This window comes from Leptosomus discolor, chromosome 26 (genome assembly GCF_034619465.1).
Source record: "Leptosomus discolor isolate bLepDis1 chromosome 26, bLepDis1.hap2, whole genome shotgun sequence".
Classification (NCBI taxonomy): Eukaryota; Metazoa; Chordata; class Aves; order Leptosomiformes; family Leptosomidae; genus Leptosomus; species Leptosomus discolor.
The window spans coordinates 1,400,779-1,426,255 of NC_141416.1; the positions used below are offsets into that span (position 1 = coordinate 1,400,779).

At 60.5% G+C, this 25,477-nt stretch overlaps 1 protein-coding gene across 1 annotated transcript; it reads left to right on the plus strand.

Annotated features, from left to right (window-relative positions):
• Nucleotides 1–307: 307 nt before the first annotated feature.
• On the plus strand, nucleotides 308–19,002 carry OTUD7B (OTU deubiquitinase 7B). Its single transcript, XM_086478273.1, has 11 exons — nucleotides 308–395; nucleotides 4,676–4,846; nucleotides 5,023–5,241; nucleotides 10,022–10,123; nucleotides 10,966–11,093; nucleotides 12,917–13,029; nucleotides 13,678–13,805; nucleotides 14,332–14,481; nucleotides 15,343–15,457; nucleotides 16,538–16,622; nucleotides 17,615–19,002. The coding sequence occupies exons 1-11, from the start codon at nucleotides 323–325 to the stop codon at nucleotides 18,926–18,928; spliced, it is 2,598 nt and encodes an 865-aa protein (XP_086334399.1). The 5' UTR covers nucleotides 308–322; the 3' UTR covers nucleotides 18,929–19,002.
• Nucleotides 19,003–25,477: the final 6,475 nt, after the last annotated feature.

Consider the following 25,477-nt stretch of genomic DNA (forward strand, 5'->3'; position numbering starts at 1 on the left):
TTTGCTCTTGCCCGTCCCCGTCGTCGGCCGAGTCGCTCCTGCGGGGAGGCGGCAGCAGGATTTGCGGGTTTGCCTCCCCGTTATCGCTCGGTTTAGCAGCGGCCCCGACGCACGGTTTGGTTTGGGGGGGGGGGGGGGGGGGGAGGTTTCTTTCCCCTCTCGGCACCCGCCGTCGGGCGGTCGCCGGAGGCCGCCGGCTCGCCGTGCTGCGCTCGGTAACGCGAGCCGCGCTGCTCTCGTTCCCAGGTTGATGCCGAGGTGCTGATCCGGGCGCCGCCGACCCCAGCCGCCGGGAGGGACCCATGAGCGCACGGCCTCGGCTATGGACATCGTCCTGTCGGATTTTGTTCGCTCGACGGGGGCAGAGCCGGGACTGGCCAGAGACCTCCTCGAAGGTAAATACAACCGGGAATGAAAGTAGGGAAGAGCCAGGCGGCGGCCGATGGGGGGGCTGGTAGGATAAAAGGGGTTATGGGGGGGGGCAGGGCGCCGGTGGCTGGCGAGCGCGATGCCGGCGATACTGAAATCATCCCCCCGCGGCTGGTGAAATTCTGCCTTGGTTTCTCGTTACGCGTCCGTCGGGTAACGAATTTCAGGCGCTGGGAAGGAGAACGCGTGGGCCAGGAGCGCGGTTTCCCTCCTCCGTCCTCGCCGTTCGCAGCAGATCCTCAGGGGTTTGGGTTTTTTTTTTTTTTGTCTTTGTAGCACGAAGCCTTCCCGGGGTGGAAGGAGCAGCGCAGGTGAAGGCTGCCTGTGTCTTGAAAGCGGTGCAGGGGTAATTGTAGAGGCAAAACCGTGCCGTTACTGGTGCGTCTTGTTCTGCTCGTGAAGGCGGCTTGATTCTGCCGATATAAATTGCTGTTGCGTCGGTGCCGGTGACCTCTCCTGGCAGAGCATCCCCTCCCCTCGGAGCCCCACGTACACCCGGCACGGGAGGCTCCTCCTGAGCAGGATGAAGGTGCTGGAGATGCTTGGGGTGCTGAGGAGCCGAACGCGAGCATCGTCCGCGCTCCGTTCGCTCTGAAAGGGGCGAGCTGGCCCCCGGGAGCCTCGCCGCGCCGCGCCGGCCGCTCGCCGGTGCCCTGCCTGCTTGAAGGGACACGTGTGTTTGCCCTGAAGTGCGGCGTCGCTTCGGCTTTCTCCAAAACTCCGCAAGGGGAAGAAGTTGCTCGTTAGTGACTGCGTTTCGTTGAGGGCTGCCGGCCGATTTTTTTTTTCACCCTGCGCTTACAGCGATGGGGAGGGTGGAGGAGAAGGGGGGCGGGGGGTTACCTGTGGGGCTGTGGGCTTGCTCGCGGGCGCTGCCTTTGGGTTAGCGGTGACGAAGGGGCGGTGAGTAAATACCGGCACGTGCCGTAACGCCGGAGGACGAGAAGCGGGGCTGTTCGTACGTGGTTGACCGATCTGTAATGATAAGGCAAGGCCGTGTTTGCTGTGTTTTTTCCCAATCATCCCTTTTTGTTGTATAACACGGGTCATTTGTGTTGTGGCTTGAACCCGGGACCAGCGGATGCTCCTATAGCGTCCGCGCCGGCTCCCCGGCTGCTGCCGCTCCCGATGCTCGAGCAGTAACGAGTTCAAAGCCCTGAAATCGTTGCTGGAATCCGTGTCTTCAGGCAACTTGCTCCACCGACTTGGCTCTAGCTCGCCTCAGCTGCATCAGTTCGCAGGTTTTTTCCTCTCCAGGGCTCCGTTAGCTCTGCTGGGTTCAGGGCTTCGCCCTCCGGTTTTCGGAGCCGAGCGTCGTCTCGGCGGAAGTCTGGCAAGCTGTGGGTTTTGTGGTGTGTTTATGTTCTGGTTTCTGGGTTTAGGTTGCTTTTGTTTCATGTCAGGGTTGCTAATATTATCTTTCAGAAGAAACGCTCAGGCTTGCGATAGGGACAGTTAAAGCAGATACTCCTTCGCCCTCGCTGTCTCCCACCCGGCGCATGGGTCGATGTGCTTTGACCTCGGTAGTTTTTGCTCTTTTTCGTGACGTGCCGCTGAGTCGCTGCCGTTTCTCCTGCAGCCTCGGTGGAGTTGACAGCTCCACGGGTGGAAATGAGGGAAAACACAGTGGGTCTTGGGGGGGGCTTTAATCATAGAACATAGAGTGGTTTGGGTTGGAAAGGACCATAGAGATCAGCGGGTTCCACCCCCCTGCCGTGGGCAGAGACACCTTCCACTAGAGCAGGCCACTGATTAGTGAAAGCAATTAGATAAGATTGCTGTGTAGAGGGGATTACTCAGATGTGAAGTTTGAGGGCGATACGAGCGATTTGAGTCGTGTTTTCTGTCTGTGCTTTGGGTTTCGCGCACGTGTCCGGCAAAGTCACTGTCTGGTCTCCCGAACGCTGGTCTTTTCTCCCTTGTTCTGCTCCCCAGCCCCGCTGGGGACCCGTCACCTCCACAGCCAGGGCTTGCAGCGTACGGGCGCGCACAGAGCGAACGAACTGGGGGAGAAGGGGACGTGTGAACTGGGAAAATTATTTCGGTTCTGCTCTTTGAGGTCATCCCGTGTCCTGGCAGCGAGAGCTGTAGCGTCACGTGGAAGACGGGCTCCGGGTCTCTCTGCGGTTGAACTTCTGGCTCGTGGTGTCCCCAGGGGGCTCTGGTTTTCCTGCCGGAGGAGGGAACCTCCCTGTTGTTGTCCAAGCACCAGCGAAACCTCCTCTGTACAAAAACATCCCTGAACGCCTCTGACCGCCCCCCTCGGCTTTGGGAAACAGCCCCGCAGCGCCGAGTCCCCCAAACTTTACCTGGTGCTTCAGGTCACGGGGTTGGCTCGTGGGTGCTGGGATTCTCCTGATCCTCCGTTCAGCTGCCGTCGTTTCGCAGAGAGTTTCCAAAGTTTTGGGTTTTTCTTCGGCTCCTGAAGCGGCCGCTGGGCGAAGGCGGTTGGGAAACGCAGCTGCACTGGGGCAGCGTCGCTGGTGTCGTCCTGGTGAAGGAAACAGCGGCGTGATGGCGAATTTAGTTTTAATCCGATGGGTCATTCTCATTCCTCGATATGGATTCATTATTTCATTTAAAAAAAAAAAAAAAGTCCCCTTGACTCAAAAGGTAAAGCTTAAAATAACTTTCTGTTTGGAGTCAGTCTTTAAATGCTGCAAATGACATCTCCCGAAAGAATTTTAAAAACTTGAGAAGCGCCTTTTCTTCAGGGAATTAAGACCCAACGACTGCTTTTGTTGTCCGCGAGCTGTCACAGAAACCCGTTGGCGGTTTATATGCCTTTCCTGTAGTGGAGCTGCTATATATAAAGTTGGCTGGAGTTCTACAGCGTCTGCTGACTTGCTGATTCGAGAGCCTGGATTAACAGCGTTCATAAAAACAATAAAAATCACAGCTTTCCTCAGTGTAAGCCATACGGGAGAATTTGTTATTTTTTCTTTTTTTCGCGATGCGGTCTTGCCGTTGGCAGGCGGCGGCTTCTGAAGGGCCGATTTGTTGCAGGCTGCAAGGCTTCGGCCTCTTCGTCTGTCTTAGGTTCTCGCCGCTCGCTGGGTAGCGCCGGAGCGGCCTGGAGGATTCGCTCAGCTCCGCGGGGTTCGAGCTGTTCTGCTGAGTAATTGCTCTGGCCAGGAACGACCCGAGCCTGCTGAAAAGCCTCCTGGACGCCGCCCGGCCCGGCTGCCGCCTTGCTTGCCTCGGTGTTTTGGGTGTCAGCTCACGAAGCCTCGGGCGGGCGGCTCCTCGACCGGGCAGGGGGGTCAAAAAGTGGCGTTGCAGCGCGTCAGCTTTGCGAAGCCGCGTGTTTTCGCTCGAGCGTTGCCCTGCGGTACCGTGGGGGTGAGGAGAGGCGGAGGCCGTGACTTTGTCCGCGGAGAAGTGGCGCCTGCCTCGTGGTGGGTTATCTCCACGGCAGTCGGGGAGTTGTAAAGCAAAGCGCTCGGTGCGACCCGACGCAGTCGGCCGTTGGGTTTCTGTAGGTGCTGGTGGACGTGGCGCAGCCTGACCCTCCGTTTCCCCCTTCCTAAGGGCAAAATTGTGTTTGTTTTGCTTCAGTCCCGTGCTCTGTGCTCAGTGTGTGCTGTCGTGGTGACCCTGCCCTTCGTTTTACAGCCAGGAACCATCTTCTGGCAAAATTACATCTCAGACTAGATGTAAAGAAGACGGTTTTTAGGCTGAGGGTGGTGGGACCCTGGCCCAGGCTGCCCAGAGAGGCGGGAGATGCCCAGAGGGGCGGGAGATGTCCCGTCCCTGGGGAGAGTCGGGGTCGGGTTGGACGGGGCTGCGAGCAGCCTGGTCGAGTGGAAGGTGTCCCTGCCCAGGGCAGGGGGGTTGGGCTGGATGGCCTCGAAGGTCCCTTCCCACCCAAACCAGCCCGTGACTCTGTGATTCCATGAAAGTCTGAGGTCTTTGGGCCTCCGTTTAGGATTTGCAGGTGTCCGGCATCCAAGAGCAGTAGCTGCCCCTGAGCTCTGGGGGTGCCCAGGTGGAACCACCCGTGCGGCCTGCGGCAGCAGAGCCGACGCTTTCCAGGCCCTTCGGGCTCGTGGTCCTGTCTGTTCCAGAAATGCAAATCCTGGACGGACGGACGGCGATGAGCTGAACGCGTCGTGTTGCACCCCGCTTTGCTCCTCGGCTCTGCTGGGCAGCCCTCGCGATAAACCGCCCTGTTTCTTAGTGTCTTAGGAGTGCCTTGCTTTCTGTCTCCTGTGGTGGTGACCACTGTTGGTGCCTTCCCATCCAGGCAAGAACTGGGATCTGAGCGCGGCCCTGAGTGACTTTGAACAGCTCAGGCAAGTGCACGCCGGCAACCTGCCCCATTCCTTCAACGAAGGGCGCAACTGTAAACCCCCCGAAAAAGAGGCAGCCCGGCCCGGGCGACCGCCGCTGCAGCGGCAGGATGATATCGTGCAAGGTCAGTGTCACGGAAACGATACGGGTCGGTTCCGTCTTCCTTCTGGTACCCGGAATATTTTATATGCTGGAGCAACCGAACCATAAATACTGGCTGAGGGCAGGGATTTGGTACCGCCTCGGCGGGGTTTGCTGCGTCTGCTCAGGGTTTTTTTTTTCCTTCCTTTTTCCTCTCAGAAAAACGCTTGTCTCGAGGCATCTCCCACGCCAGCTCCACCATCGTCTCCCTCGCCCGGTCCCACGTCTCCAGCAACGGCGGCAGCAGCGAACACCTGCTGGAGATGCCCATCTGCACCTTCCAGCTGCCCGACCTCACCGTGTACACCGAGGACTTCCGCAGCTTCATCGAGCGAGACCTCATCGAGCAGTCCATGCTGGTGGCGCTGGAGCAGGCTGGTGAGTGCTTTCTCCTGACGCTCGTTTCGCGGCGCCGGCGCCAGGAACGAGCCCGAGGCCGCGGAGGAGGGAGCCTGAGCCGGTGTGGGGCGAGAGTTGGGCAAGGACCTGCTTCGCTTTGCCTGCAGACCCCGAGCGCGGGTAAACCGCGGGTATCGCAGCCCCGGAGCTTCCCCGCGCCGTCCCGTCAGCCTTCCTGAGAGAAGGGGGAAGAGAAATTCCTGCGAAGAGTAGCTCATCCCCGCTGACGAATGTTAGAAGCGATTACAAGCGTTTCAGATTGATGATGCGTTTTATGGGCTGCTTCAACGCAGGAAAACTCGTCTGCTGGCTTTCTGCGGGCCGGGAGAGGAACCACCTTACGGGTGCAGATGGGCTTGTTTTCCAACACGCTGTTTTCCTCCCGAATAGTTGCTATAGGTCATCTGTAAATAAGGTTTAGCTGGTGAATAACTGGCGGAGAAAACCTAATACCTGTTACCAGGGCAGCGTACGCGGGGTGGGCGGTGGGGGGCAGAAGGACAAGATCTCCTTTACACCTCTCCTTTGTTCCTGTCGCCAGCACGTACCCAGAAAACTCTTCCTTCAGCGGTAACGGGTGTTCTTAACATCAAATTTTAGCCCCCTGCTGCTCGAGTGTCCCCGTAACAAATATTCTCATGTTTTGGAAATGAACACTCGATCCCGGCGATCTCGTTACGGCGGCGGCGAAGCCGTCGTGTCTGACGCCGACGGGACGCACCGATCCGCCGGGGCGGGGCGGGTCGGGTCGGGTCGCTGCGTTTCGGCTCGGGGCGAGGGAACGGGGGGCGGCCGCCGCGGGCTGGGGGGGCTGCTCCGTGGCGCGCCGAGACGAGGCGCGCGTGGAGCGGTCGGTTTCCTGCAGGCGCCTTCTGCGGGCTGCGGTGTGCCCGCGTTACGGGTGCGGGTTGGCTGCAGACGGGTGTTTGCCTTCGCGAGAGGGCTGCGCGGCGTGTGTGAAATGTTCCGGGGTTGATTCGAAGCAGGGGTTTTGAGCGTGGTGCTCTGACCTACGGCGGCTTCCCGTTATGAATTTAGCACGTGCTGTCCTTGGAGGATTAAGCAAATATTTTATAGGCCAATAAATGTTCAGATACTCTCCTCCTCCTCTCCAGAGATCCCTGTACGCCGCTGCGGCAGAGTCAGTGCGCTTTAAAGTGGCTGTAGCTTGTAATGGCGCCTCTTGGAGAGGTTTTTAGCGTGCTCCGAGTGGCATGAGAGGGTCCTGGTGGAGCTGAAAACTCGGCCCTTGCTGCAACCTTGGCGTTCCTTGTCACCACCCCGACCAGATCAAGCCTTGCCCTATATTTTGAAGATGCGGGGTGGTTTCTCTCGCGCGCCCGTGGAGGAGCAGTCGGCGGTGCCTTGCCCGGGGCTATTGGAAAAAACCAAATAAAATCAGGAAGAACTGAAAGAAACGCCGGGGTTTGGTGGCTTTGCCTTGGACCCGAGGTCAGGCTTTCTCCCCGGGTCAGGGACACGGTGCCAAGCAGGCCTTCGCAAGTCCCCCAGCGTCTTGGCAAGAAACCTCCCGCTTCGCCCTTCAGACTGGTATTTCATAAACGTTTGTAGGTGGAGTATCAAAAGCTGCTGCGTTAGGAGATCAGCGCGCTTGCTGCGCTGCGGGAGCGGCATCGATGGGTCGGCAGAGGGGTTCCTCGTTCTTGGGGTGTAAATGTCCCGCGTCTCAGAGCGGGCAGTCACAGAACCGGGTGCTTTGGTGATGCATCACCCGCGTTTGGAGACGCTTTCCAGCCTGGGTTTAGCCCGTGCCTGAGCAGAGGCACGTGTGCGCACGTACCCCGCTCCGTCTTACCTGCCTGGCAAACGACTTGCGAATATTTTCGCCCATAAGTCATGGGCCGGACTGGTTCCCGCGGCAGGAGGGACGAGCTCGCCTCTGGGTCCACCTTGCTCGAAAGGCAGGTGAAACCTTCTCGGGAGTTGGGTGCTGGCCCCGCCGGACCGCTGCCCGCGGCGCAGGAGCGCTCCTGCGATGCCTTCGGCCCCTCCGCTGTCATCCTCAGCGGCATGACCCGGGGCGGGGGGCTGAGCCTGCGCTGCGGAGGGAGACGTTCCTGACGGCCAGGAGGAGGACGGCCAAGCTCTCGGCGAGGCGCGCGTCGTGGGGTGCATCGTTTCGGCAGGAGGAGCGGTAGCGGGGTGGGCTGGAAGCCGTCGATTCCCGTCCGTCCTGAAACGGGGGAGAAAGCGACCGGCGAGTGAACGCGCTTGAGCGAACTCTCGTTGCTGCCAGATCCCGAAACAAAAGTGTTTTCTCCGGGTGTTGTTCTCGTCAAAGAGATGGGCTCCAGATAAGAGGAGGAGACTACGGAGGAATTGCCTCATTTTAGACCCACGAAATGAGCGCGCTTCAGCCTAGACGCCGCTTTTTCTATCTGCTCTCCCCCTTTGGTCTCTTTTTTGTCGCCCCTTTCCAGGCGGCGATCCTGCCCCTTCCCCCGCCAGCGGTGATTCAGCGGCGGGGGAGAACACCCCGGCCACTGCGCGGAGGTCGTGGTGGGTGTCCGTGTCGGTTCTGTCACGTCAGCACGAGGCCGAGTCATCCCCGGGAACGCTACCTTCGTCACGCAGAGAAGGTGGCCTTGTAATTACGGCGCTGGATTCCCTGGTAGCCTTAGGGAAGCCATTTGGTTTGTCTGTGAATCAGCCCTCGGCTCCGGGCTGGGAGGAGCGCCGTCTTCGTTCCTTCCTTTTGCCGTGACCTATTTAGATGGTTCCTGCTCGGAGAAACGACGGTGTTTTACCAAACGTACCCCTTCGGGCGCAGGTTCCTGATCTCTGCTGGGACAAGCAGGTGTTCTGTAGCCAAACCTGCTGCGGGGCAAAACCGGACCCCGTAAGAGGCGGGGATGCAGAGGGCGCCTCTTGATGCAGACGAGCTGTGGGCGACCCCGCCGCTCGAGCGAGGGTGGCGGGGGAAGATCCCTCGTACTCTGGAATCCAGTTGTCTTCCTCGTGGAGCTTTCAGGGCTTGCTAACCGCAGCGAAATATGTTGTTTCAAATACTTCTCGGGGGCCTCTCGGCCTTTCGGCCGCCTTGATGGGAGCAAAACGTTCGGAGGAGGAGGGTCTGGGGAATGCGGTTCCCTTCGGGGCGGCTCCTCTTGCGTAACTGGGGATCTGTACAAATGGCTCTCGCCTCGCCTGGCCGGGGCTGAGCGCGGCACGGCGTGGCCGCGCGCCGCGGACAGAAATGCCTCCCCGAGGTGTGTCCCCTCGCGATCGGACCCGACTCGCCTCGGCGCGGGGTTGCGCCACCCCCGAAGCACCGACCGGCGATGCCAGCACCCCTGGCCCCCGGCTGTCGAAAAGAGCAGCAAGTTCTCCAGGAAATGGATAAAAAAAGAAGGAAAAAAAAAAAAGCAAAAAAAAAAGCAGCCCGGCGCTGCCTGCAGCAGCGTGACGTTCGGGTCAGCTTTTGTGAGCCGCTGTTTTGCTGCTCGCTTCGCTCCTCTGGCCCCACGCCACTTGGCGCCGGCTCGCGACTCCGCCGTGCCAGGAGCTATATTGAGTGGAAGCAGCCGGCTTTGCCGAGCGGAGCCGTTGTCCCCGGGCTGCGCACTAAACGCTTTTCAACTCCGACGGGTTCCTTTCCCGACGCCGAGAGAAGAAATGACCCGCCTGGCGTTGCGGTCAGCTCCGCGGTTTTGTGTTTTCCTGTGTTTATCGGTGTTGAAAAACAAGTTTTTCTGTATTTAGCTCTTCCCCAGCTGAGGCCGCGCAAACAATTTCAAGAAATCCTGTGTTTGAGCCGGGGTGGCTGCCAGGGCCCGCGCTCGGGAGCGGGGAGAGGTCCTTTAGAAACGCCGGGGAAGGGCTGGTTTTCCGCAAGAGCGGTTGAGGTGCCGCTCGTTGGGAGCCTGAACGGCATCTACCGGCCGAAAACCTGCCTCCTGCGCGGGATCCGCTGCAGAACTGCTGCCGGGGAAAGTGGCGGCCGAGGGCGGCGGCGGCTGTTGGGGGCACGGCGGGGCGAGCGGCGGGCTGGGCTGCGAGTTCAAAGTCCTCGCTCGGCTCAGCCGCGTTTCCTTGAGAAATGTTTAACCTCCACCCGCACTGGACTGGACTGCAGCGTGTACGTTTAATGGTTTTGGGTTGGTTTTTTTTTTTTCCCCCCGCTTCTATTTTTAGGTGCTTTTGACTTGAATTACTACCAGCGCTTTATATTACCGAAAAAGCTGCTATTTTTAAACGGCGCAAAGCGCTGCCAGTTTGCATTTTCATCGGTAAAGCTGCCGGGATCAGCGAAAGTCCCTGAGTTTTACACCTACACCGGCGAGCAGGGGAAGGAAGGTCACCGTGAGGTGGTTTAAAGAGAGGTGGTTTGCTATGGGAAGAAACGAAAAGCTGTTGTTAACCGCAAGAGCTGTTGGGCTCCGTTTGGGACAGGCGCTTTCCAGCCTGGTGGGTTTTGGAAGAAGCGGGGTGAGGCGGGGAAGCAGGCGGGAGGAGAACGCTGGGCCGGGTGAAAGGCCTGGCTCCTGCTGGTCCTTAACTCTGACTTCTGTGCCCTTAAGCTCAGCCTGGCCGTTTCCCCGCATTCCCATGACGTTTTGCATCTCCGTTCTCCCCTTTTTGTTGCTTTATCACCGTCTTAACTCCTTCCTTCCTCCCGCCCCGGGCTGGGTCTGTAGCTTTGGGTGTTGCCCCGGCAGGTTTCCATCCTCGGCGGTGGTTTCCGAGGGGATGAACGTGCCGGGCTCCCCGTTCTCACGCTTTCAAATGTTCCCCGCAGGTCGCCTGAACTGGTGGGCGAACGTGGATCCCAGTTGCCAGAGGCTGCTTCCCCTGGCCACCACCGGCGATGGGAACTGCCTGCTCCACGCCGCCTCCCTGGGTAAGCGCTTGGCTTCGCTCGCAGCAGGAGGAATCACGAACGGGTTCACTTCAGAGCCGGCAACGCGTGCCGTGCCGGGGCCGCCGCCTCCTCGGGGCCGGGGCGGGAGAGCCCAGGACCAGCCTTTGGGAGCGGGACCGAGCGTTTCCCCATCCGTTCCCATGGGAAATGGGGATGCTGCCGCTCATCCCGGCCGCCGCGGTGGGTGTGCGAGCGGTTGCGACGCTGGGGCTCTGCGGGAGAGGCGCGGGAAACCGGCTGCCCGTGGCTGGTGTGCTCCTGCCCCGCTGCTCCCCCTCCGCGTGGCCCCTTTCCCTGTGTTTCTGAAGGAAACGCCGAATCACGGAGCCGCCCCTTCCCTCCTCTCGCGCGTTGCCGTGTCAGGAGCCCACGTTTGACTTCTGTCAAGTGCGATCGTAGCAGATTTTCTGAGGTTCCCAGACTTTTCGGTCAGCGGGGTTGTGCGTTTCCTTCGGGTTTGTGTTTCGGACGCAGCGAAACCACGGTCGCCTTTCACCCGGTCTCTTTATCCCAGCAGATGTTGGTGTAAAGGAGCGGGTGATCTTGCGGCCACGTATTTCGCTGCCTCTGTGAGATGCTTTAGAGTTGAAAGCAGCGGGGGCAGCGTCCCCGTTTCGCTGCAGGTGGAAAACGCAGGCTTTGAAGCGGGAACGTGATTGCTTAGATCGAGAAACCCGCGTTTCTCTGCCTCAGTTTCCCAGTTCACCCGCTTCCCCTGGCTCGTGGCAGGGCGCAGCGCCTCGCAGACCGACGGAGCGACGCCAGCTGCTGCTGCTAACCCTCTGCTGCTGTCTCTTTGCTCCCCTCCCCTCCCCGTGCAGGTATGTGGGGTTTCCACGATCGAGATCTCATGCTTCGCAAATCCCTTTACACCTTGATGGATAAAGGCGTGGAAAGGGAAGCCCTGAAGCGGAGGTGGCGCTGGCAGCAAACGCAGCAGAACAAGGAGGTAGGAACCGGACCGAGCGCCGTCCGCTTGGCGGAGGGGAAAGCCTTGATAAAAGATCCCGTGGGTCTGGGAGATGCCACCTACCCTGCTGAAGTCTGTCCTGAATTCGGGGCAGCTCCCTGGCTTGTGGTACTCAACTGTCCCACCGCGAGACGTATCCTTCGATTTAAACTGTGGCAAAATTCCCTTTATTACAAGGCGGGAAAATTCTGTATTAGAACCGTGTTACGCCCAATGATGATGGAAAACCAACGGCACCTCCAGCATTTAAGACCCAGCAGGGCGTGAGGGCCGTGCTGGGCCTTGGAGAGAAAAGCTCCGCTGTGGTGCGGGTCTCTGCCGCGATAAGGATCAGCGAGACGCCCCCCCGGTCGGAGCGGGGAGCAAACTCCTCCACCAAAAACGAAGGAAATGCGTGAACTTGCCGCGTTAGAGGCTTGCCCAGGCTGTCCCACGGGGGCCCCCCGAAAGCAGGAGGTGGCTTCGTCAGGGTGGAAAGTCACCCCATGTCCTCGCGTGGGGAGAGACGGCCCCGCCGCGTCGGGGTCTTTTGGTGACCAGGGTAACCTTTGGTTTCCACCTGGCGCTGAAGGACGTTGTTTCGTCTCCGGCTTCCTTTTTATTTTCGGAAGGGCGCAAAGATTCGGGTCTTAGCTTGAAAAAAATGCGCGTTTCCCTGTCTGAAGCGGAGTAGTTCGTCCCTAAGTGGAGACTTCAGTCAAAGCACGATTTCACGCATCTCGCTGAACCGCGTGCTCCGGGATTAGCTGTCGGGAAAGTGCCGTGGCTGGCGGGTCTTAAAAGGACTTTGAAAATACTCAGGGAATGGGGTGGGGGTCTGTGGGGTGGGGGTCTGTGGGGTGGGGGTCTGTGGGGTGGGGGGGTGTCACGCCCCGCTCGTCATCCTCAGCACAAGCCGAAGGACCTTGGCAGCAGGTGCGGGTGGTGCCGCGGCCCAGGAGCTGCGGGCACCGCGGGAGCGGTTGGCTGGAGTCGAGGGTTACGGGCTCCTCCTTCCCAACCCAGCTCTGACAGGAGCAGCCCAGGGTGACGGATGCTGCTCGGAATCTCGCAACCCGCTCCGGGTGCCGCGTTCTCCTCCCGTGCTTTGCTCCCCGAGCTCTAAACCGGGGCTGCAGGAATTCGCCTTGACGACGTAACCGGGAGCGGAGAAACTTAATTATCCCTTGCAGGAGAAAGCGGAGAGCGGAAGGTGCCCTCGGGTGGCTCTGGCGCGCGGCTCGAGGGTTTTCCTGGCAGCTTTGAGGACTTTGGACGTTGTGGGTGGATGCTGGAGCTCCGGCGATGGAGCTGGGAGGAGGAGGAGGCGGAGGAGGAGGAGGAGGGCGAGGCTGCCACCCTTCCCCGTGCGTTTCTCAGCTCATGACCTGAAGCGCAGTTTCGCCACGTGGTGAAATGTGAAGCAACCCACGAATCGAATGTTTATGGATGCTATGGTGACTTTTGTTGGGCTTTGAAGGGAAATTCTGCGGTTTAGCTGGCTGAGTTACCTGTCCTGCTGTTTCTCATCGATAGATTGCGTCGTCTTTGATACAGTGGAAGGGTTTGGTCTCAGAGGAGAGGTTTCCTCTCGTTCTGTGGGTCGAAATGTTCGCTTCCACCCCGCCAGAAAGGCAAACTGTCGTTTCAGGCAGATTATCTCCCCAGCTGGCTTGAGAACACAGATTGGGAAATGTGCGCTTTTCTTTGCATAATATATTGATTATTTTTGCATAAATCCATAGAGAAAAAGTTGTGGCTGCGCCGCAGAGATTGGAAAATATTTACTCTGACGATTTTGAATTTGATTTGCCGTTTTCCAGTCTGGCCTCGTTTACACCGAAGAGGAGTGGCAGAAGGAGTGGAACGAGCTGATCAAGCTGGCGTCCAGCGAGCCTCGCGTGCACTACGGCACCAACGGGGGCGGCTGCGGAGGGTGCGTGGAGGGGACGGGGCTGAAGAAGAGTACGCCGGGGGGTCAAACACAGCGAGTCTCTGCCTCGCTCGGGGTGATCCTCGGGGGCAGGGCAGGGGGCGAGGCTGGGGGTCGCTGCTTTGGTCCGGCCGTGGGGCTTTAAGGGGACGGGTGGTGGATCACGAGGAACGACGAGAGGTTCACCAAGCGTCCCGGGAAACGGTTTAAACGCTGCCCGACCCCTTCGTGTCGGGCGACGCTCGCACTGGGCAGAAAACCCGTCTTTTTCTCATCTTTCATCACGCTGGTGGCTCCGAAACGAGAGCGACGCGCACAAGCCGAGAATTTCCGCGGGGCTCCCTCCGCCTTTCACGGGCGCTTTGTCGCCGCGGCCGTCCCGAACGAACCCCACTTCTGAGGCTCTTTAGATAAGAGACTCCCCCAGGTGCCGAGCAGCGATGGGGGATTTCCTGGACACAAACCCTTGGCTGGGAATAGGGCATTTTTGGGGATCTAGGTCTAAAATCTCAAATTAGGGCCGAGGTCAAACTTCACGCTGTCGATACGATCCGCCTCTCCGTGGCTGCCTGTAAAGGCCTCCTCCTGGGTTTAAAAGCGATGCCTCGATCCTCGAGGGGTGAAAATTAACTTCTTTCTTACTTCCCAAAGCGTGGAAAGCTCCGAAGAGCCGGTGTACGAGAGCCTGGAGGAGTTTCACGTTTTCGTCCTCGCCCACGTGTTGAAGAGACCCATAGTGGTGGTGGCAGACACGATGCTGCGGGACTCGGGGGGAGAAGGTAGGGGTTGCCCTCGCCTTCAGCCGTCGGGATGAATCACGCGGCCTCCAGGCGCGTGTTTCCTCCCTGCCGCGCGCGTCCGCGGCGTCTCTTTGCTCCGTGGAGCTGGATCTCGGGTGGGAGAGGAGGGCGCGGGGCGCCTTGAGCTGCTGGGGGGTTTTTTCCTACCCCTTTTGCCCCCACACGTGTGTGTAGAGGTGGGAAATTCCGTTCCCTGCGTGTCGCAGTTTCCACCAGCAGACCTCACTTCCTGGCAGAAGAGACTCACCGATTACCGTCATCCTGTGTGCCAGTTCGAAGTTGTCCTGCGGAGGAGTGAAGAAGGGGTTTTTTTTTATAGACAGTACAGGTTCATTTTGCAACTCTGCTCCTCCTGATGTAAAATAGGTGTCTATTTTGGGTTGTGGGTTTTTTTAGCGTCCCTTGAGCTGACAGATAATTGCAGGTGAAACCTTGAGTGAAGCAGCCTCAGTATAAACAACCCTTTAACCTGTTGCGAAATCTAACCGCCCCGCTTTCCTTCCAGCCTTTGCCCCTATTCCCTTTGGAGGGATCTATCTTCCCCTGGAAGTCCCAGCCAACAAATGCCATCGTTCTCCCTTGGTACTGGCTTATGACCAAGCCCATTTCTCTGCCCTGGTATCCATGGAGCAGAAGGAACCCGCGAAGGATCAAGGTAGGTGATCAGCAAGATTTATTTATTTCGGTACACCGCCAAGAGCGGCCCCGCGGGGAAGGACTCGGCGGGTGCAGAGCCGGGCGGGAGCTGGCAAGGTGCGCTGGCAGCCCGGGAAGCTGACCGGCCCCTGGGCTGCATCGCCAGCAGCGTGGCCAGCAGGTCCCAGGGAGGGGATGCTGCCCCTCGGGTGAGACCCTCGCGGGGCCCCGCGCCCAGCGCTGGGGTCCCCGGGACAGGAGGGACGTGGCCCTGCGGGAGCGGGCCCAGAGGAGGCCACGGGGGTGATCCGGGGGGTGGAACAGCTCTGCTGGGAGGGCGGGCTGGGAGCCGGGGGGGCTGGGGGGGGAGGAGGCTCCGGGGGGGCCTCGCTGCGGCCTCCCAGCGCTTAGGAGATGGGACAGGGTTTTCAGCAGGGCCTGTAGCGACAGGACAAGGGGGGATGGTTTTAAACTAAAGGAGGGGGAGGTTCAGGTTGGATGTAAGGAGGAGATTTTTTTAGGCTGAGGGTGGTGGGACCCTGGCCCTGCCCAGAGGGGCGGGAGATGCCCCGTCCCTGGGGAGATTCAGGGTCGGGTTGGACGGGGCTGTGAGCGGCCTGGTCGAGTGGAAGGTGTCCCTGCCCAGGGCAGGGGGGTTGGGCTGGATGGCCTCGAAGGTCCCTTCCCACCCAAACCGCTCCGTGGTGCCACGGCGACTCCACGGTCCGACGCGCTCGCCGCCGCCGCGCGACGTGGCGTGAGGCCGGTCGCCACCGGAGGCGGCAGCAGCGGCGGCCTCGGCGGACGCCCGGAGCTCGGCTGCCGACGTGAAGGGTTTGTCCCTCCGGGCGCTGACAGCCGCTTTCTGTCCCTCGCCCAGCCGTGATCCCCCTGACGGACTCGGAGCACAAGCTGCTGCCCGTGCACTTTGCCGTGGATCCCGGGAAGGAATGGCATTGGGGAAAAGACGACAGCGACAACGTCAAGCTGGCCAGGTCGGTGAGCTGCTGGAGGCGGGCACAGCCGGAGGGGTCGGCGCCCTGTCCCCCGCCGGGGGTTTCTTGTGTCCGAAGGGAAGTTGTACTCGGGGTCTGAACCGACTTGGTGGGGACGGAGCAGCTTTTTCTTTTGCTTCGTTCTTTTCTGACGCCCCGATTGCGGCACGTGTTGGGTAGGGCTGTGGCATCTCTCACCACAGGGGAAAGAGGTGGTTGCTCCGCATCCTCGAGCTCCAGACCAGGCGTAGCTCCGGAGCGAGGAGCGATGGAGGCTCGGCTGTCGTATTCACCCCCCAAAAAAGTGTCTTTTTCCGTTCCTCTGTCCCCACCCAAAGAAGAACAAACAGCTCTGAGCGTGGGTCCCGGCGCAGGGCGGGTGGCTGCCGTCAGACACCCTCTGTTTGTGACTCAGGCTCTGGGTGACCGTGTCGGGTTTGGTGGCAGCGAGGCTCCCGTTACCGAGCCAGAAGGCGGCAGCGGGTGCAGCGGGCAGGGCTGGACGCAAGGCTTGTCCGTCACCTGCCTTTGGGTTGGGACCCTCCGAGACCAAAGTACAAAAATTCAGGTTTTACCAACACAGCGTCTCATTTTTTGAAGGGTTTGGAGCCGGTAGAAAAGTCGGTGTCGCTGTGTTTTTAGTGGAAAAAATTTCTTTTTTTTTTTTTTTTTTTGACAAGTGGAAATTTTTGAGAAAACGTCTTTTTTCTGAAGTTGTTTTTGTGGGGAGGTAGAATCATTTTGAAAGTAGCTCTGTTTAGATCGGTGACATCTGCTTGTTTTGCCATTTGCCTCGTGTTAGAAGTGAGATTAGTCATCGAGGCCATTTTAATTCGCATCGAGCTGGGTTTGGACATTCAGGAATCTTAATTATTCGTTCGGGTTTTAACTGAAAGGTTTGGGAGCTGCGAGGACGTCGCCTGTTGCGTCGCTGCTGCCTGGGCGCAGTTACACCTGCTGCGTCAAAACCTGTCGTACCGACAACGGGCGAATAACTCGATGCGGAGGAGGGACCCTCCGTTATTAACGTGCAACTTGACTCTTAACTCCTTTTCTCTTCACCCTTGTTTTAACTTGCAGCGTGACGTTGTCGCTGGAAGCGAAGCTGCACTTGCTGCACAGCTACATGAATGTCAAATGGATCACGTTGCCTTGTGACACGCAGGTGAGGAGCCCAGGAGTGGTTTCTTGGCTCTTTAATTATTTAACCCCCGTCGCGGCGGGGCAGGGCGGCCGGCAGCCACTCGCTCCCCTGCGCGGAGGGTGCCCCAGAAGTCGCGGCCAGCGCTGCTCCGAGCAGATAAACCACACGGGGTTTTTTTTTTGCCCGTGAGCTTTTTTTTTTTCCCCCCCCAGAGCTTGTCGTGGCTGTTTTTACTCTTCGTGGAACGGGGAGCGCAGCCTGGCCCGCCCCGCGGGGCAGCCGCTCCCGGCGGTGGCTGGCGGCGCTGCTGGCTCCAAGACCAACGCGACCTTTTGGCTCACGGCCGCCAGAAGCTGCCTTGAGACCCGCGGTTTGGCCGTGGTTTTCCTGGGACCTCTCCTTGGCAGGAGAACGCCCGTCCGCACCCCAGCTCTCCGCGGTGGGGCCTTGGCAGAGGGCGGGAGCTGCCTTGGCAGCGTGAAGGGCTGGTTTTCCCCTCTCCTTTTTCAGAGAAAACTTTAAACACGAGCTGTTCTGGTCTGTCCGAAACCATCGAGGCGCCGCCTCTGGGGCAGAGCTCGAGGGGTGACGTTTTGCTTGTGACCTCCTTAACTGGCCACGTGCTCTCGGGACGCTTTGCTTCGAAATACCGCGGCCCATCCCAGCCTCGCCGACGTACGGACCGTCGAGGCGAAGGGACGGGGGAATGCCGTGACCCCGGGGGAAACGGGTGCCAGCCGTGCCCGTGGGGGACCAGAGCGGGAATCCGTTGGCCCCCTCCCCACCAGGAGCACCCCCTCCTCCTTCTCTAGCTTTTCCCCCAAAGCTCTGGCGAGTTAAGATCCTGACGGGCGTGCGGGACGGCTGCCAGGGCCGTGTCGCACCGAGCGTGTTTGAACGTTGTCCCCTCCGCCCTCCGAGCAAGCGCCTACTTCTCTGTTCCACCTTCGGCCCGGAAACCCTTATCCAGGGAACTTGCTGGACTTTGATACCTCTGTTTTCTTTCTCCCCAGGCGCCTTTGGCCCAGCCGGAATCTCCTACGGCCTCCGCGGGCGACGACGCTCGTTCAGCTGCGGAGTCGGGAGAGTCGGACAAGGAGTCGGTCTGCAGCAGCTCGGCCAGCAACGGCGGCAGCAGGGCTTGCAAGGACAAAGAGAAACCAAAGAAAGAGCGAGAAAAGGACAAGGAAAAAGATAAAAAACGGGCAGACTCGGTTGCCAACAAGCTGGGCAGCTTCGGCAAGACGCTGGGAAGCAAGCTAAAGAAGAACATGGGCGGCTTGATGCACGGCAAAGCTATCAAGGGCGGCGTGAGCAACGGGCAGGGGGACACCTTGGAGAAGAAGAAGAAGGGGTCCTTGAAGTCGAGGAAAGGCAGCAAAGAGGAATCTTCCCAAGGGGACTTGTCAGCTCCTGTGGAGAAAAGCTGCGCGGGTAAAGCAGCCCCCGAGAAGCCGTCGGACCCCTACAAATACAGCAACGACGTCAGGCTGAGCCTGAGCATCCTGCGGGCCGCCATGCAGGGGGAGCGCAAGTTCATCTTCGCCGGCCACCTCAAGACCAGCAACCGGCACCAGTACCAGGAGGAGATGATCCAGCGGTACCTCCTGGACGCCGAGGAACGCTTCCTGGCTGAGCAGAAGCAAAAGGAGGCCGAGAAGAAGGCGCTGGGGAGCGCTGCCCCTGCCAAGAAGCTGGAGCCGGAGGCGAACCCCCACAAGGGCGAGGAAGCGATGCTCCACCCCGCTTACCCCCAGCCTCCCCCGGCCTACGCCATCCAGACCCCGGAGCTGGCCGTAGGCGCTAAAATCGCCGCTTTCCCCTCCGGCTATTCGGGCGTTTTCACCTTTCCCAGACCCTCCGCGGTCAACAGCGTGGAGGGGTCGCACCCCGCCGCCTATCAAGACGGCCGGCGGCAGGTAGCCGGCGGTTCCTGCGGCAGCCTCCCTCCCTACGCCACCTTACCCCGACACTGCGCCCAGGCGCGGCCGAATCCCTACCAAACCAGCCCTTCCCACCACCTGGGGAGGTTCTCCCCCACGGACACGGACCTCCAGCCCACCTACCCGTCGTCGGAGTGCGAGGGCTCGGCCTGCCTCCCCCCGCACAGCAACGGCTACCGGGAATACCTCGAGCAGGACAGCTCGCCGAGGGGAGCGCCGGCGGACAAGGGCAGGAGCCGGGTCCTTTACAGCGTGCAGCAGACCAAATGCAAGCAGCCGAACTGCAGTTTTTACGGACACCCCGAAACCGGGAATTTCTGCTCCTGCTGTTACAAGGACGAGCTGAAGCGCAAGGAGCGGGAAGCTCTGGTGCACAGGTTCTGAGCGCTCCGCCCCGGCGCCGATCTTGGGACCCATGAAAGATGGGGAATGCAATAATATATATATCTCTCTCTCTATATATTTTTTTTTTTTTAACACCCCCCCTCCCCCGACCCTGCCGTGCTGCCCTCCCCGTCTGTGGAAGGAGGGGAGCCGACGTTTGACCGGAGGGGCCGCGAAACGGGAGCTGGCCGGTGCGATGGAGGTGACGCGGGAGGGAGAGGGGGTGAGGAAAACCAGTCCCCCCGCCCTTCCCGGGGATGCTGGGCAAGAGGCTGCTTCTGGCAAGGGGTGACTGGGGTTAGCGGCGGGGGGGGGGGGGGGCACGCTCAGGTGGAAGCTGCCCCGGGGGGCAGGGGGGGGCTGGGTCTCCAAAACGATTCAATAAACCAGACCAAAGCTTTCGGAGGAGGCGAAGCGGGAGCAGCGCCCCGCCGGGTCCTTCCAAGCGGGATTCCGACGTCACTAACTGCCCAGAACCGAGCGAAAACGCCCCCAGAAAATTCAGCTGGAACGTCACAAACCTTTTAAAGGAGAGATTTTGGGTTGCTTTGGTTTTAACGCTGTTTTTATTTCATGTTTCTTTTTGCTGGTACTGAGCGAAACTTGGTTGGAATCGGACGTTAGGGGGGGGTTGGGTGTTTTTTTTTTGGGTTGAACTCCTCCGAGCCCGGCCCCGTCGGACGTCCCCGAGCATCTCTCAGCAGCGGCCTCGGGGCTCTGCCCTTCCGACGGGCTCAACTCTGGTTTGAAAACGTTATTTTTAAACTCTTTCTCGGGGCGGGGAGGGAGACAGAGGGGGTGGTCGCAGCGCTTCAGTGGGTTTGAGGGTTGTTTTTTTTCCCCACCCCCACCCCCCCGCAGAAGTGCCCACAACGGTTCTGTTCGCGGTACGGTCGCCCCGACGTAGAATTGAGACGAGAAACCAAGGTCAGTGTCTCCACCCAGCAATAACCAGCGGCGTGGGGGAGCAGAGAGGCCCCGGAGCCCCCCGCAGCGCCGGGGGGGGGGGGGGGGGGGGTAACGCCGCAGCGGCTGCCGGGCGCTCGCGGCCCCGCGTGGACCCCCCCCCCGCCCCCTCCCTCCGCGATAACTCTTTCTACTTGAGCAAGCGACTTCCGTACTACCTCTGTTCTGCTGCAGCGAATTAACTCGGCTCCATTTTGCTGAGCCACGTAACTGACCTTAGGCTGAGGAATATTAAAAGATATTTTTGATAACAGGGCTAGAGAGCGCAACGTTCAGCAAAAACCCGAACCCGGGACTAACGGACACCCTCGGCGTGGTCCACGACGTTCCCGTCTCTTCCCCCCCCCCCGGCCCCCGTCCCAGCCCCGGCGGCGCGGGGTGAACCGCAGGCTCCCCTCCGCGTCCCGCGGGCTGGCGTCACCTTTAGCACTGCAATGTTTGCACAGATGATTTTTGGGGTTTCTTTTTTTTTTTTTTTTCTTTTTTTTCTTGTTTTTGTACCTACGGCTCCCAAACCGGACTCGATCCTGTACAGAGCAAGGTTCGGCGTTTCACCACGTGAAAATAAAACATAAGTTCTACCGATAATTCAAAGCTTTACAACATTCCCTCGTTGCTTTTTTTTTTTTTTTTCTTTTTTTTGGTTTTGTTTTTCAGAAGGCATCAAACTATGCAATCCCCCTCCCGTGCTGCCCCTGCCCGCCGCCCTTCCCGGGGAGAAGGGACGAGAGAACCGGGCAGGGGAGGCGAAAGTGTACTTAGCGCTGGAGAATCACCTGAAGCCTTATTCTCGCAAATACCCTGAGGCTCGGTTCTAACCTTTTACCAGTTTAATATTTTACCTAAAACCCCACAAATTAAGGCCTTTCCTAGCGCGGGGCGTCGTTGAGCGCCGTCCTGACGGCTTGGGGCGAGCCACCGGCGGCTCGTGCCCGTCCCAGGGATGGTTTAACTCGGCTTTCGGTGGTTCTCTTCGGCGTCGTGGAGTCACCGAGCGCGGCTGAGCCGCGTCCTGCCGAAGGGCTTTGACGCGCGGCCGACGCCGCAGCCGGGGGTCGGCGACTCGCAGGGTGGCTCCAAACGGCGAATCCTCCCCTCCAAAAGCCCGAATCCCGCCTCGTTTTCACCCGGGGGCGGGAATATTCAGCGCCGGGGAAGCGCCGCGGGCTCTCGCCCCCGTGACCCTGCAGCGATCTCTTGCTTTGCCCCAAATATTGAGCTGAAATGTTTAAAAAAAAAAAAACCCAAACCAACCAACCCAACCCCTCCCTGGATGAGGTCGCTTGGCTTAGAGACCCGTTTCTGCCGTTGCTTTTTCCCGGAGCGGCCGCTTTAGTTTGGCTTTCGGCCGCGGTCGGAGCAGGGGGTGCCCTGTGCCCCCCGCCCCGAGCGAAGGGCACAGGAGGAGGGAAAGCAGAAGGCGATGCTGCACCAGCTTCGTTCCAGGGGCTTTTGGGGGGATTTCTCTCCGTTTCGGTTAACTCCGTCCTGCGGCGGTGCCAAGCCGAGGGAGGCCAGAGGTGGTGTTGCGGTGGGGAGCGCCCGGCGCTGATTTTCGGACCCGCTCGGTGGTTACGAGGCGGCGCCGGGAAAACCTGGGCAGTTCGAGCAGCCGAGGTTTCGGGGAGTTTGGCTTTAACCCTGTGGAATGTGCTCCGGAGGGAAAACCGCCAGGGACCGCCGGCGGCCGGCGTCCCCCCTCTGCACCCTCCGAGAAGAAAACCGTCTCTCATCCCCGGTGCCAAGATGCTGTCGCTCTTCCTCCTCCTCTTTTTTTTTGGGGGGGGGAAGCAAGTTTGGCCGGTGCTTTGTGGTTTTGTCCAGGAGGTTTGAGGGAATCGTGTCCGGGGGCGCCGGGGCGGGGGGACCCAGACCCGTCCCCATCCCACGGGCGCTTGGAAGGGCGACGAGAAACGAGAAACGGGCGCGTGGGGCAGGAGGAAAAAGGCAAAGCTCCCCAAAAAGTCGCTCTCTGGGTCGGGGCGGGTTGGACCCTCGGCGGGCGCGGGGCTCCAGCACGGGGGGGTTTGGCAGGATCCTCCGTGCCGCCGGTTTTTATCGTGGTTAGTAGGATTTGGAGCTTTTTCTAAAAAATCCGAATGGGAAAAGAAAGAAAAAAAACATTGAACTTCAGGCGATGGTGAAAAATCTTTGAAGAGTGGGGGGTTTTTTCCATGAAGGGCAGCGTTTTGGCCGTTCCCCGTGAGCCCCGACCTCAGCTGGGTCGCACCGAACCGGCTGCGTTTCTTCAGAACCACGAAGGATTTTTTCAGGTCATTTTTGTTTCCTTTCTGGTGAAACTAATGTATTAATTGTTGGTTTTTTTTTTTAAGGGACTATTAAATACGAATTATATTTATTGAAAGATGAGATCCACCCTCCGCCGGGTCCTCGTCATAAACACACGAAAGCCGCTGCCCACGCGCTGTTTTTCTGGATATTTTTCTGGCCCCTGGTTTTTTTTTCCTTAAAGCGGGATGGGGCAGCGAGAGTGACTCCTGCTCCAAAGCCCCTTCCGTGGAGGAAAAGCACCAAAATTGGGGGTTTCTCCCGTCGGCCGAGGAGGGGGAGGCTGCGACATGGTCTTAAAATAAGTGCACTTAACGGTGTCGTCGGAAGAAACGCCGCTGCCGTCGGGCCCTGGCTGCGGGGTGGGTTTTCTGTGAGGCCACGTGAAACCCCTCAAGGAGCGTTTTCTGCCGTCGCCGCTGCCCCCGGCCCTTCCCTGGGAAGGCCGATGGGACGCTTTGGTTAGCGCGAATCCTACGAGAAGTGACCTGAATTAATTCTGCGACCGTTTATTCACCAAAAAAAAAAAAACAAAAAACCAACCCCAAAACGCTCTTGTTTTGTTTCGTGTTTTGTTTTGTTTGTGGTTTTGTTTTTTTTTTAAATTAAATCTTAGGTTGATGATTTTTTGGCTCCCCCGGAGCACCGCTGTAGCGAGCACTAGATGGCGCGTCGCAATCGGGCTGTACACCCCATCCTTCGTTTGTGCTACCATAGATTCACTGACAATAAACAACATCCGACTAATTAACCCCCGGCCAGCGGCCGTGCCTCTTTCCTCCGCTTCGCCCCGGCCATTCAGCCCCAACGGGCTCTGGGTGCCCCAAATTCCCCCTTTCCTGCACCAAGTTGTTGGGGTTTCCTTGGGGTTGTTTTTTCTCCTCGAGCACAGCGTCCTCTTTCGTGGGGCGTGGGGAAGATTCCCTTCTATTGAGGTGCCAAATTCAGGCTTTGATTTAAAAAACAAACCCCCCCACCCCTCCCTCCGTCACTTTTTTTGTCCATCCTGGCTGGTTTTGGAGGAATATTTCCCCGGCTGCACTGGAAGCCCAGCGCCCAGGGATGCTTTAGACAGTTTAATACCCAGAACGATCAAATCCAGCTGCCTGCTGGCACGGGGCGGGTTGGACGCTGAGGCTTTGAACGGGTTCAGAAAGAGGGAGAAGTCACCGCGATGGTGCTCACCGACGGCCCCAGCCCCGGCGGCTGCGTCCTCGCCCCACACCGCTGCTCTCGGGGGCAGGGGGGGGGCGGGTTTGGGGCCGTAGGGTGGGATGGTGGGAAGCGTTTTGGGGATGGGGGAGCCGGGAGCGGTTTTTCTCTGCCGGCTCCCGGTGTTTTTCCTTCCGAGCGGCGTCGCCGAGCGGCCGCACCGTGCCCAACGCCACGTCGGTGCCGGCTCGCCCGCGCCGGCCAATTTTCCTCCGGCTCTCGGGGCGGCCTGGGCTGACCCCGAGCTGGCGCAGACGCTGCCCTGGCCTTGGAGAGCAGCCCTGGGTTAAGGCCCTGCGGGAAATTCCTCTTCTCTGCCCGCTGCCGGAGCCAAAGACGTGGCCGAGCTCCCCCCCGGGATGCTCCACCGCGTGATATCCCTGCAGGAGGAAAACTGGGGTGCACCAAGCTGCAGCCACCAAAGCTGCGGCTGCCCCCCCAAAATCTGGGGGCAAATAGGCCAAAAAGAAGACTTTTTAGCTGAGGCGTGTGCTCCAACGGGAGCTGGGTTTCCCGTGAGGCCGCTTCGTGCCAGGGTTTATCCCGCCTTGCGCCGGCACCGGTGCCTCGGCTGCCCCGGTGCTGCCCTGGCAGGAGGAGCTGAGCCAAGGAGAGGGGGGGGGGGGGGGGGTGGTGGTGTTGGATTTTGGGGTGCCCAGGCGTCTCGTGGCGCTGGAAGGGGGTGGCAAAGGTGGCCCCAGGGCCACCATCCACCTGCTGCTGGGAGCGGGGTCAGGGTCCCCGAGCCCCTCGGCCGCCTCGGCGAGGCGGAGGCCGGCGGGAGCCAGGCCGGCTTGGCACCGGGGCCGGTTTTTCCGGGGCTGGGAGGAGAAGGCCGTGCTTCGGCGATGACTCACGGAGCAGCTCGTTCCTCCCGTGTCCCGAGGAGAGGCCGTGGGGCTGCGCGAGGCCCCCCCCCCCCCCCCCCGCCCCGCGTCAACCAGCAGAAGGGTGCGGGGACGGGCTGGGGGCACCCGAACGGGCCGGGGGGGGGCGGGGGGTGTCTGGGTGTACCCCCTCCGTGCGCAGCGCCGGACGCCCCTCGGCTGGTGACAGCCCTGATGGGGGGCTGGGGGGCCCTTTCCAGCGCCCTGTGTCCTTTACGGGGTGCCTGGAGCTGTACATACCCCCTCCTGGAGCTACAGGTCCCCCTCCAGCGCTGCCCATCCTTTATGGGGTGCCTGGAGCCCTATGTACCCCCTCCAGCACCCTCTGCCCCCCATGGGGAGCTCTAGGTCCCCCCCCTGAACCCTCCACCCCCCATGGGGAGCTCTAGGACCCCCCTCCAGCACCCTCCAACCCCCATGGGGAGCTCCAGGACCCCCTCCAGCACCCTGCACCCCCATGGGGAGCTCTAGGTCCCCCCCAGCACCCTCCACCCCATGTGAGGGGCTCCAGGACCCCCCTCCAGCACCCTGCACCCCCATGGGGAGCTCTAAGACCCCCCTCCAGCACCCTTTGCCCCCCATGGGGAGCTCTAGGTCCCCTCCACCCCCCATGGGGAGCTCTAGGTCCCCTCCCAAACCCTCCACCCCCATGGGGAGCTCTAGGTCCCCCCCAGCACCCTCCACCCCATGTGAGGGGCTCCAGGACCCCCCTCCAGCACCCTGCACCCCCATGGGGAGCTCTAGGTCCCCCCCAGCACCCTCCACCCCATGTGAGGAGCTCCAGGACCCCCCTCCAGCACCCTGCACCCCCATGGGGAGCTCTAGGTCCCCCCCAGCACCCTCCACCCCATGTGAGGGGCTCCAGGACCCCCCTCCAGCACCCTCCGCCCCCCACGGGGTGCCTGATGCCGCACCCCCCCCCGCCCCTCACCCGTCTCCCGGCCGTATCCCCGGGGCTCTCCCCGCTTTCGGGGGCCCGGGCCGGTTGGGGGGCGGGGGGGGGGAGCCGCAGCCAGCCCGACCCTCCCGGGCCGCTCCGCCCCGCCGGGACCCGGCAGCCGGGGCGGGGGATGGCGGAGCCGGGGGCCGGGCCGGGCGGTGGCGCTCGGGGCTCCCGGGCCGCTCCGCTCCCGTTGCCGCCGCCGCCGCCGCCGCCGCCGCCGCCGCGGGCCCGCCCGGCCAAAGTCCCGCCGCC

What these genes read in the sequence shown, in the direction of transcription:
- OTUD7B (XM_086478273.1), top strand. Translation starts at nt 323, where the DNA reads ATGGACATCGTCCTGTCGGATTTTGTTCGCTCGACGGGGGCAGAGCCG. An exon ending in GCTCCACGCCGCCTCCCTGG is followed by an intron (nt 10,124 to 10,965) that starts GTAAGCGCTTGG and finishes CTCCCCGTGCAG; the next exon opens with GTATGTGGGGTTTCCACGAT. An exon ending in GACAACGTCAAGCTGGCCAG is followed by an intron (nt 15,458 to 16,537) that starts GTCGGTGAGCTG and finishes TTTAACTTGCAG; the next exon opens with CGTGACGTTGTCGCTGGAAG.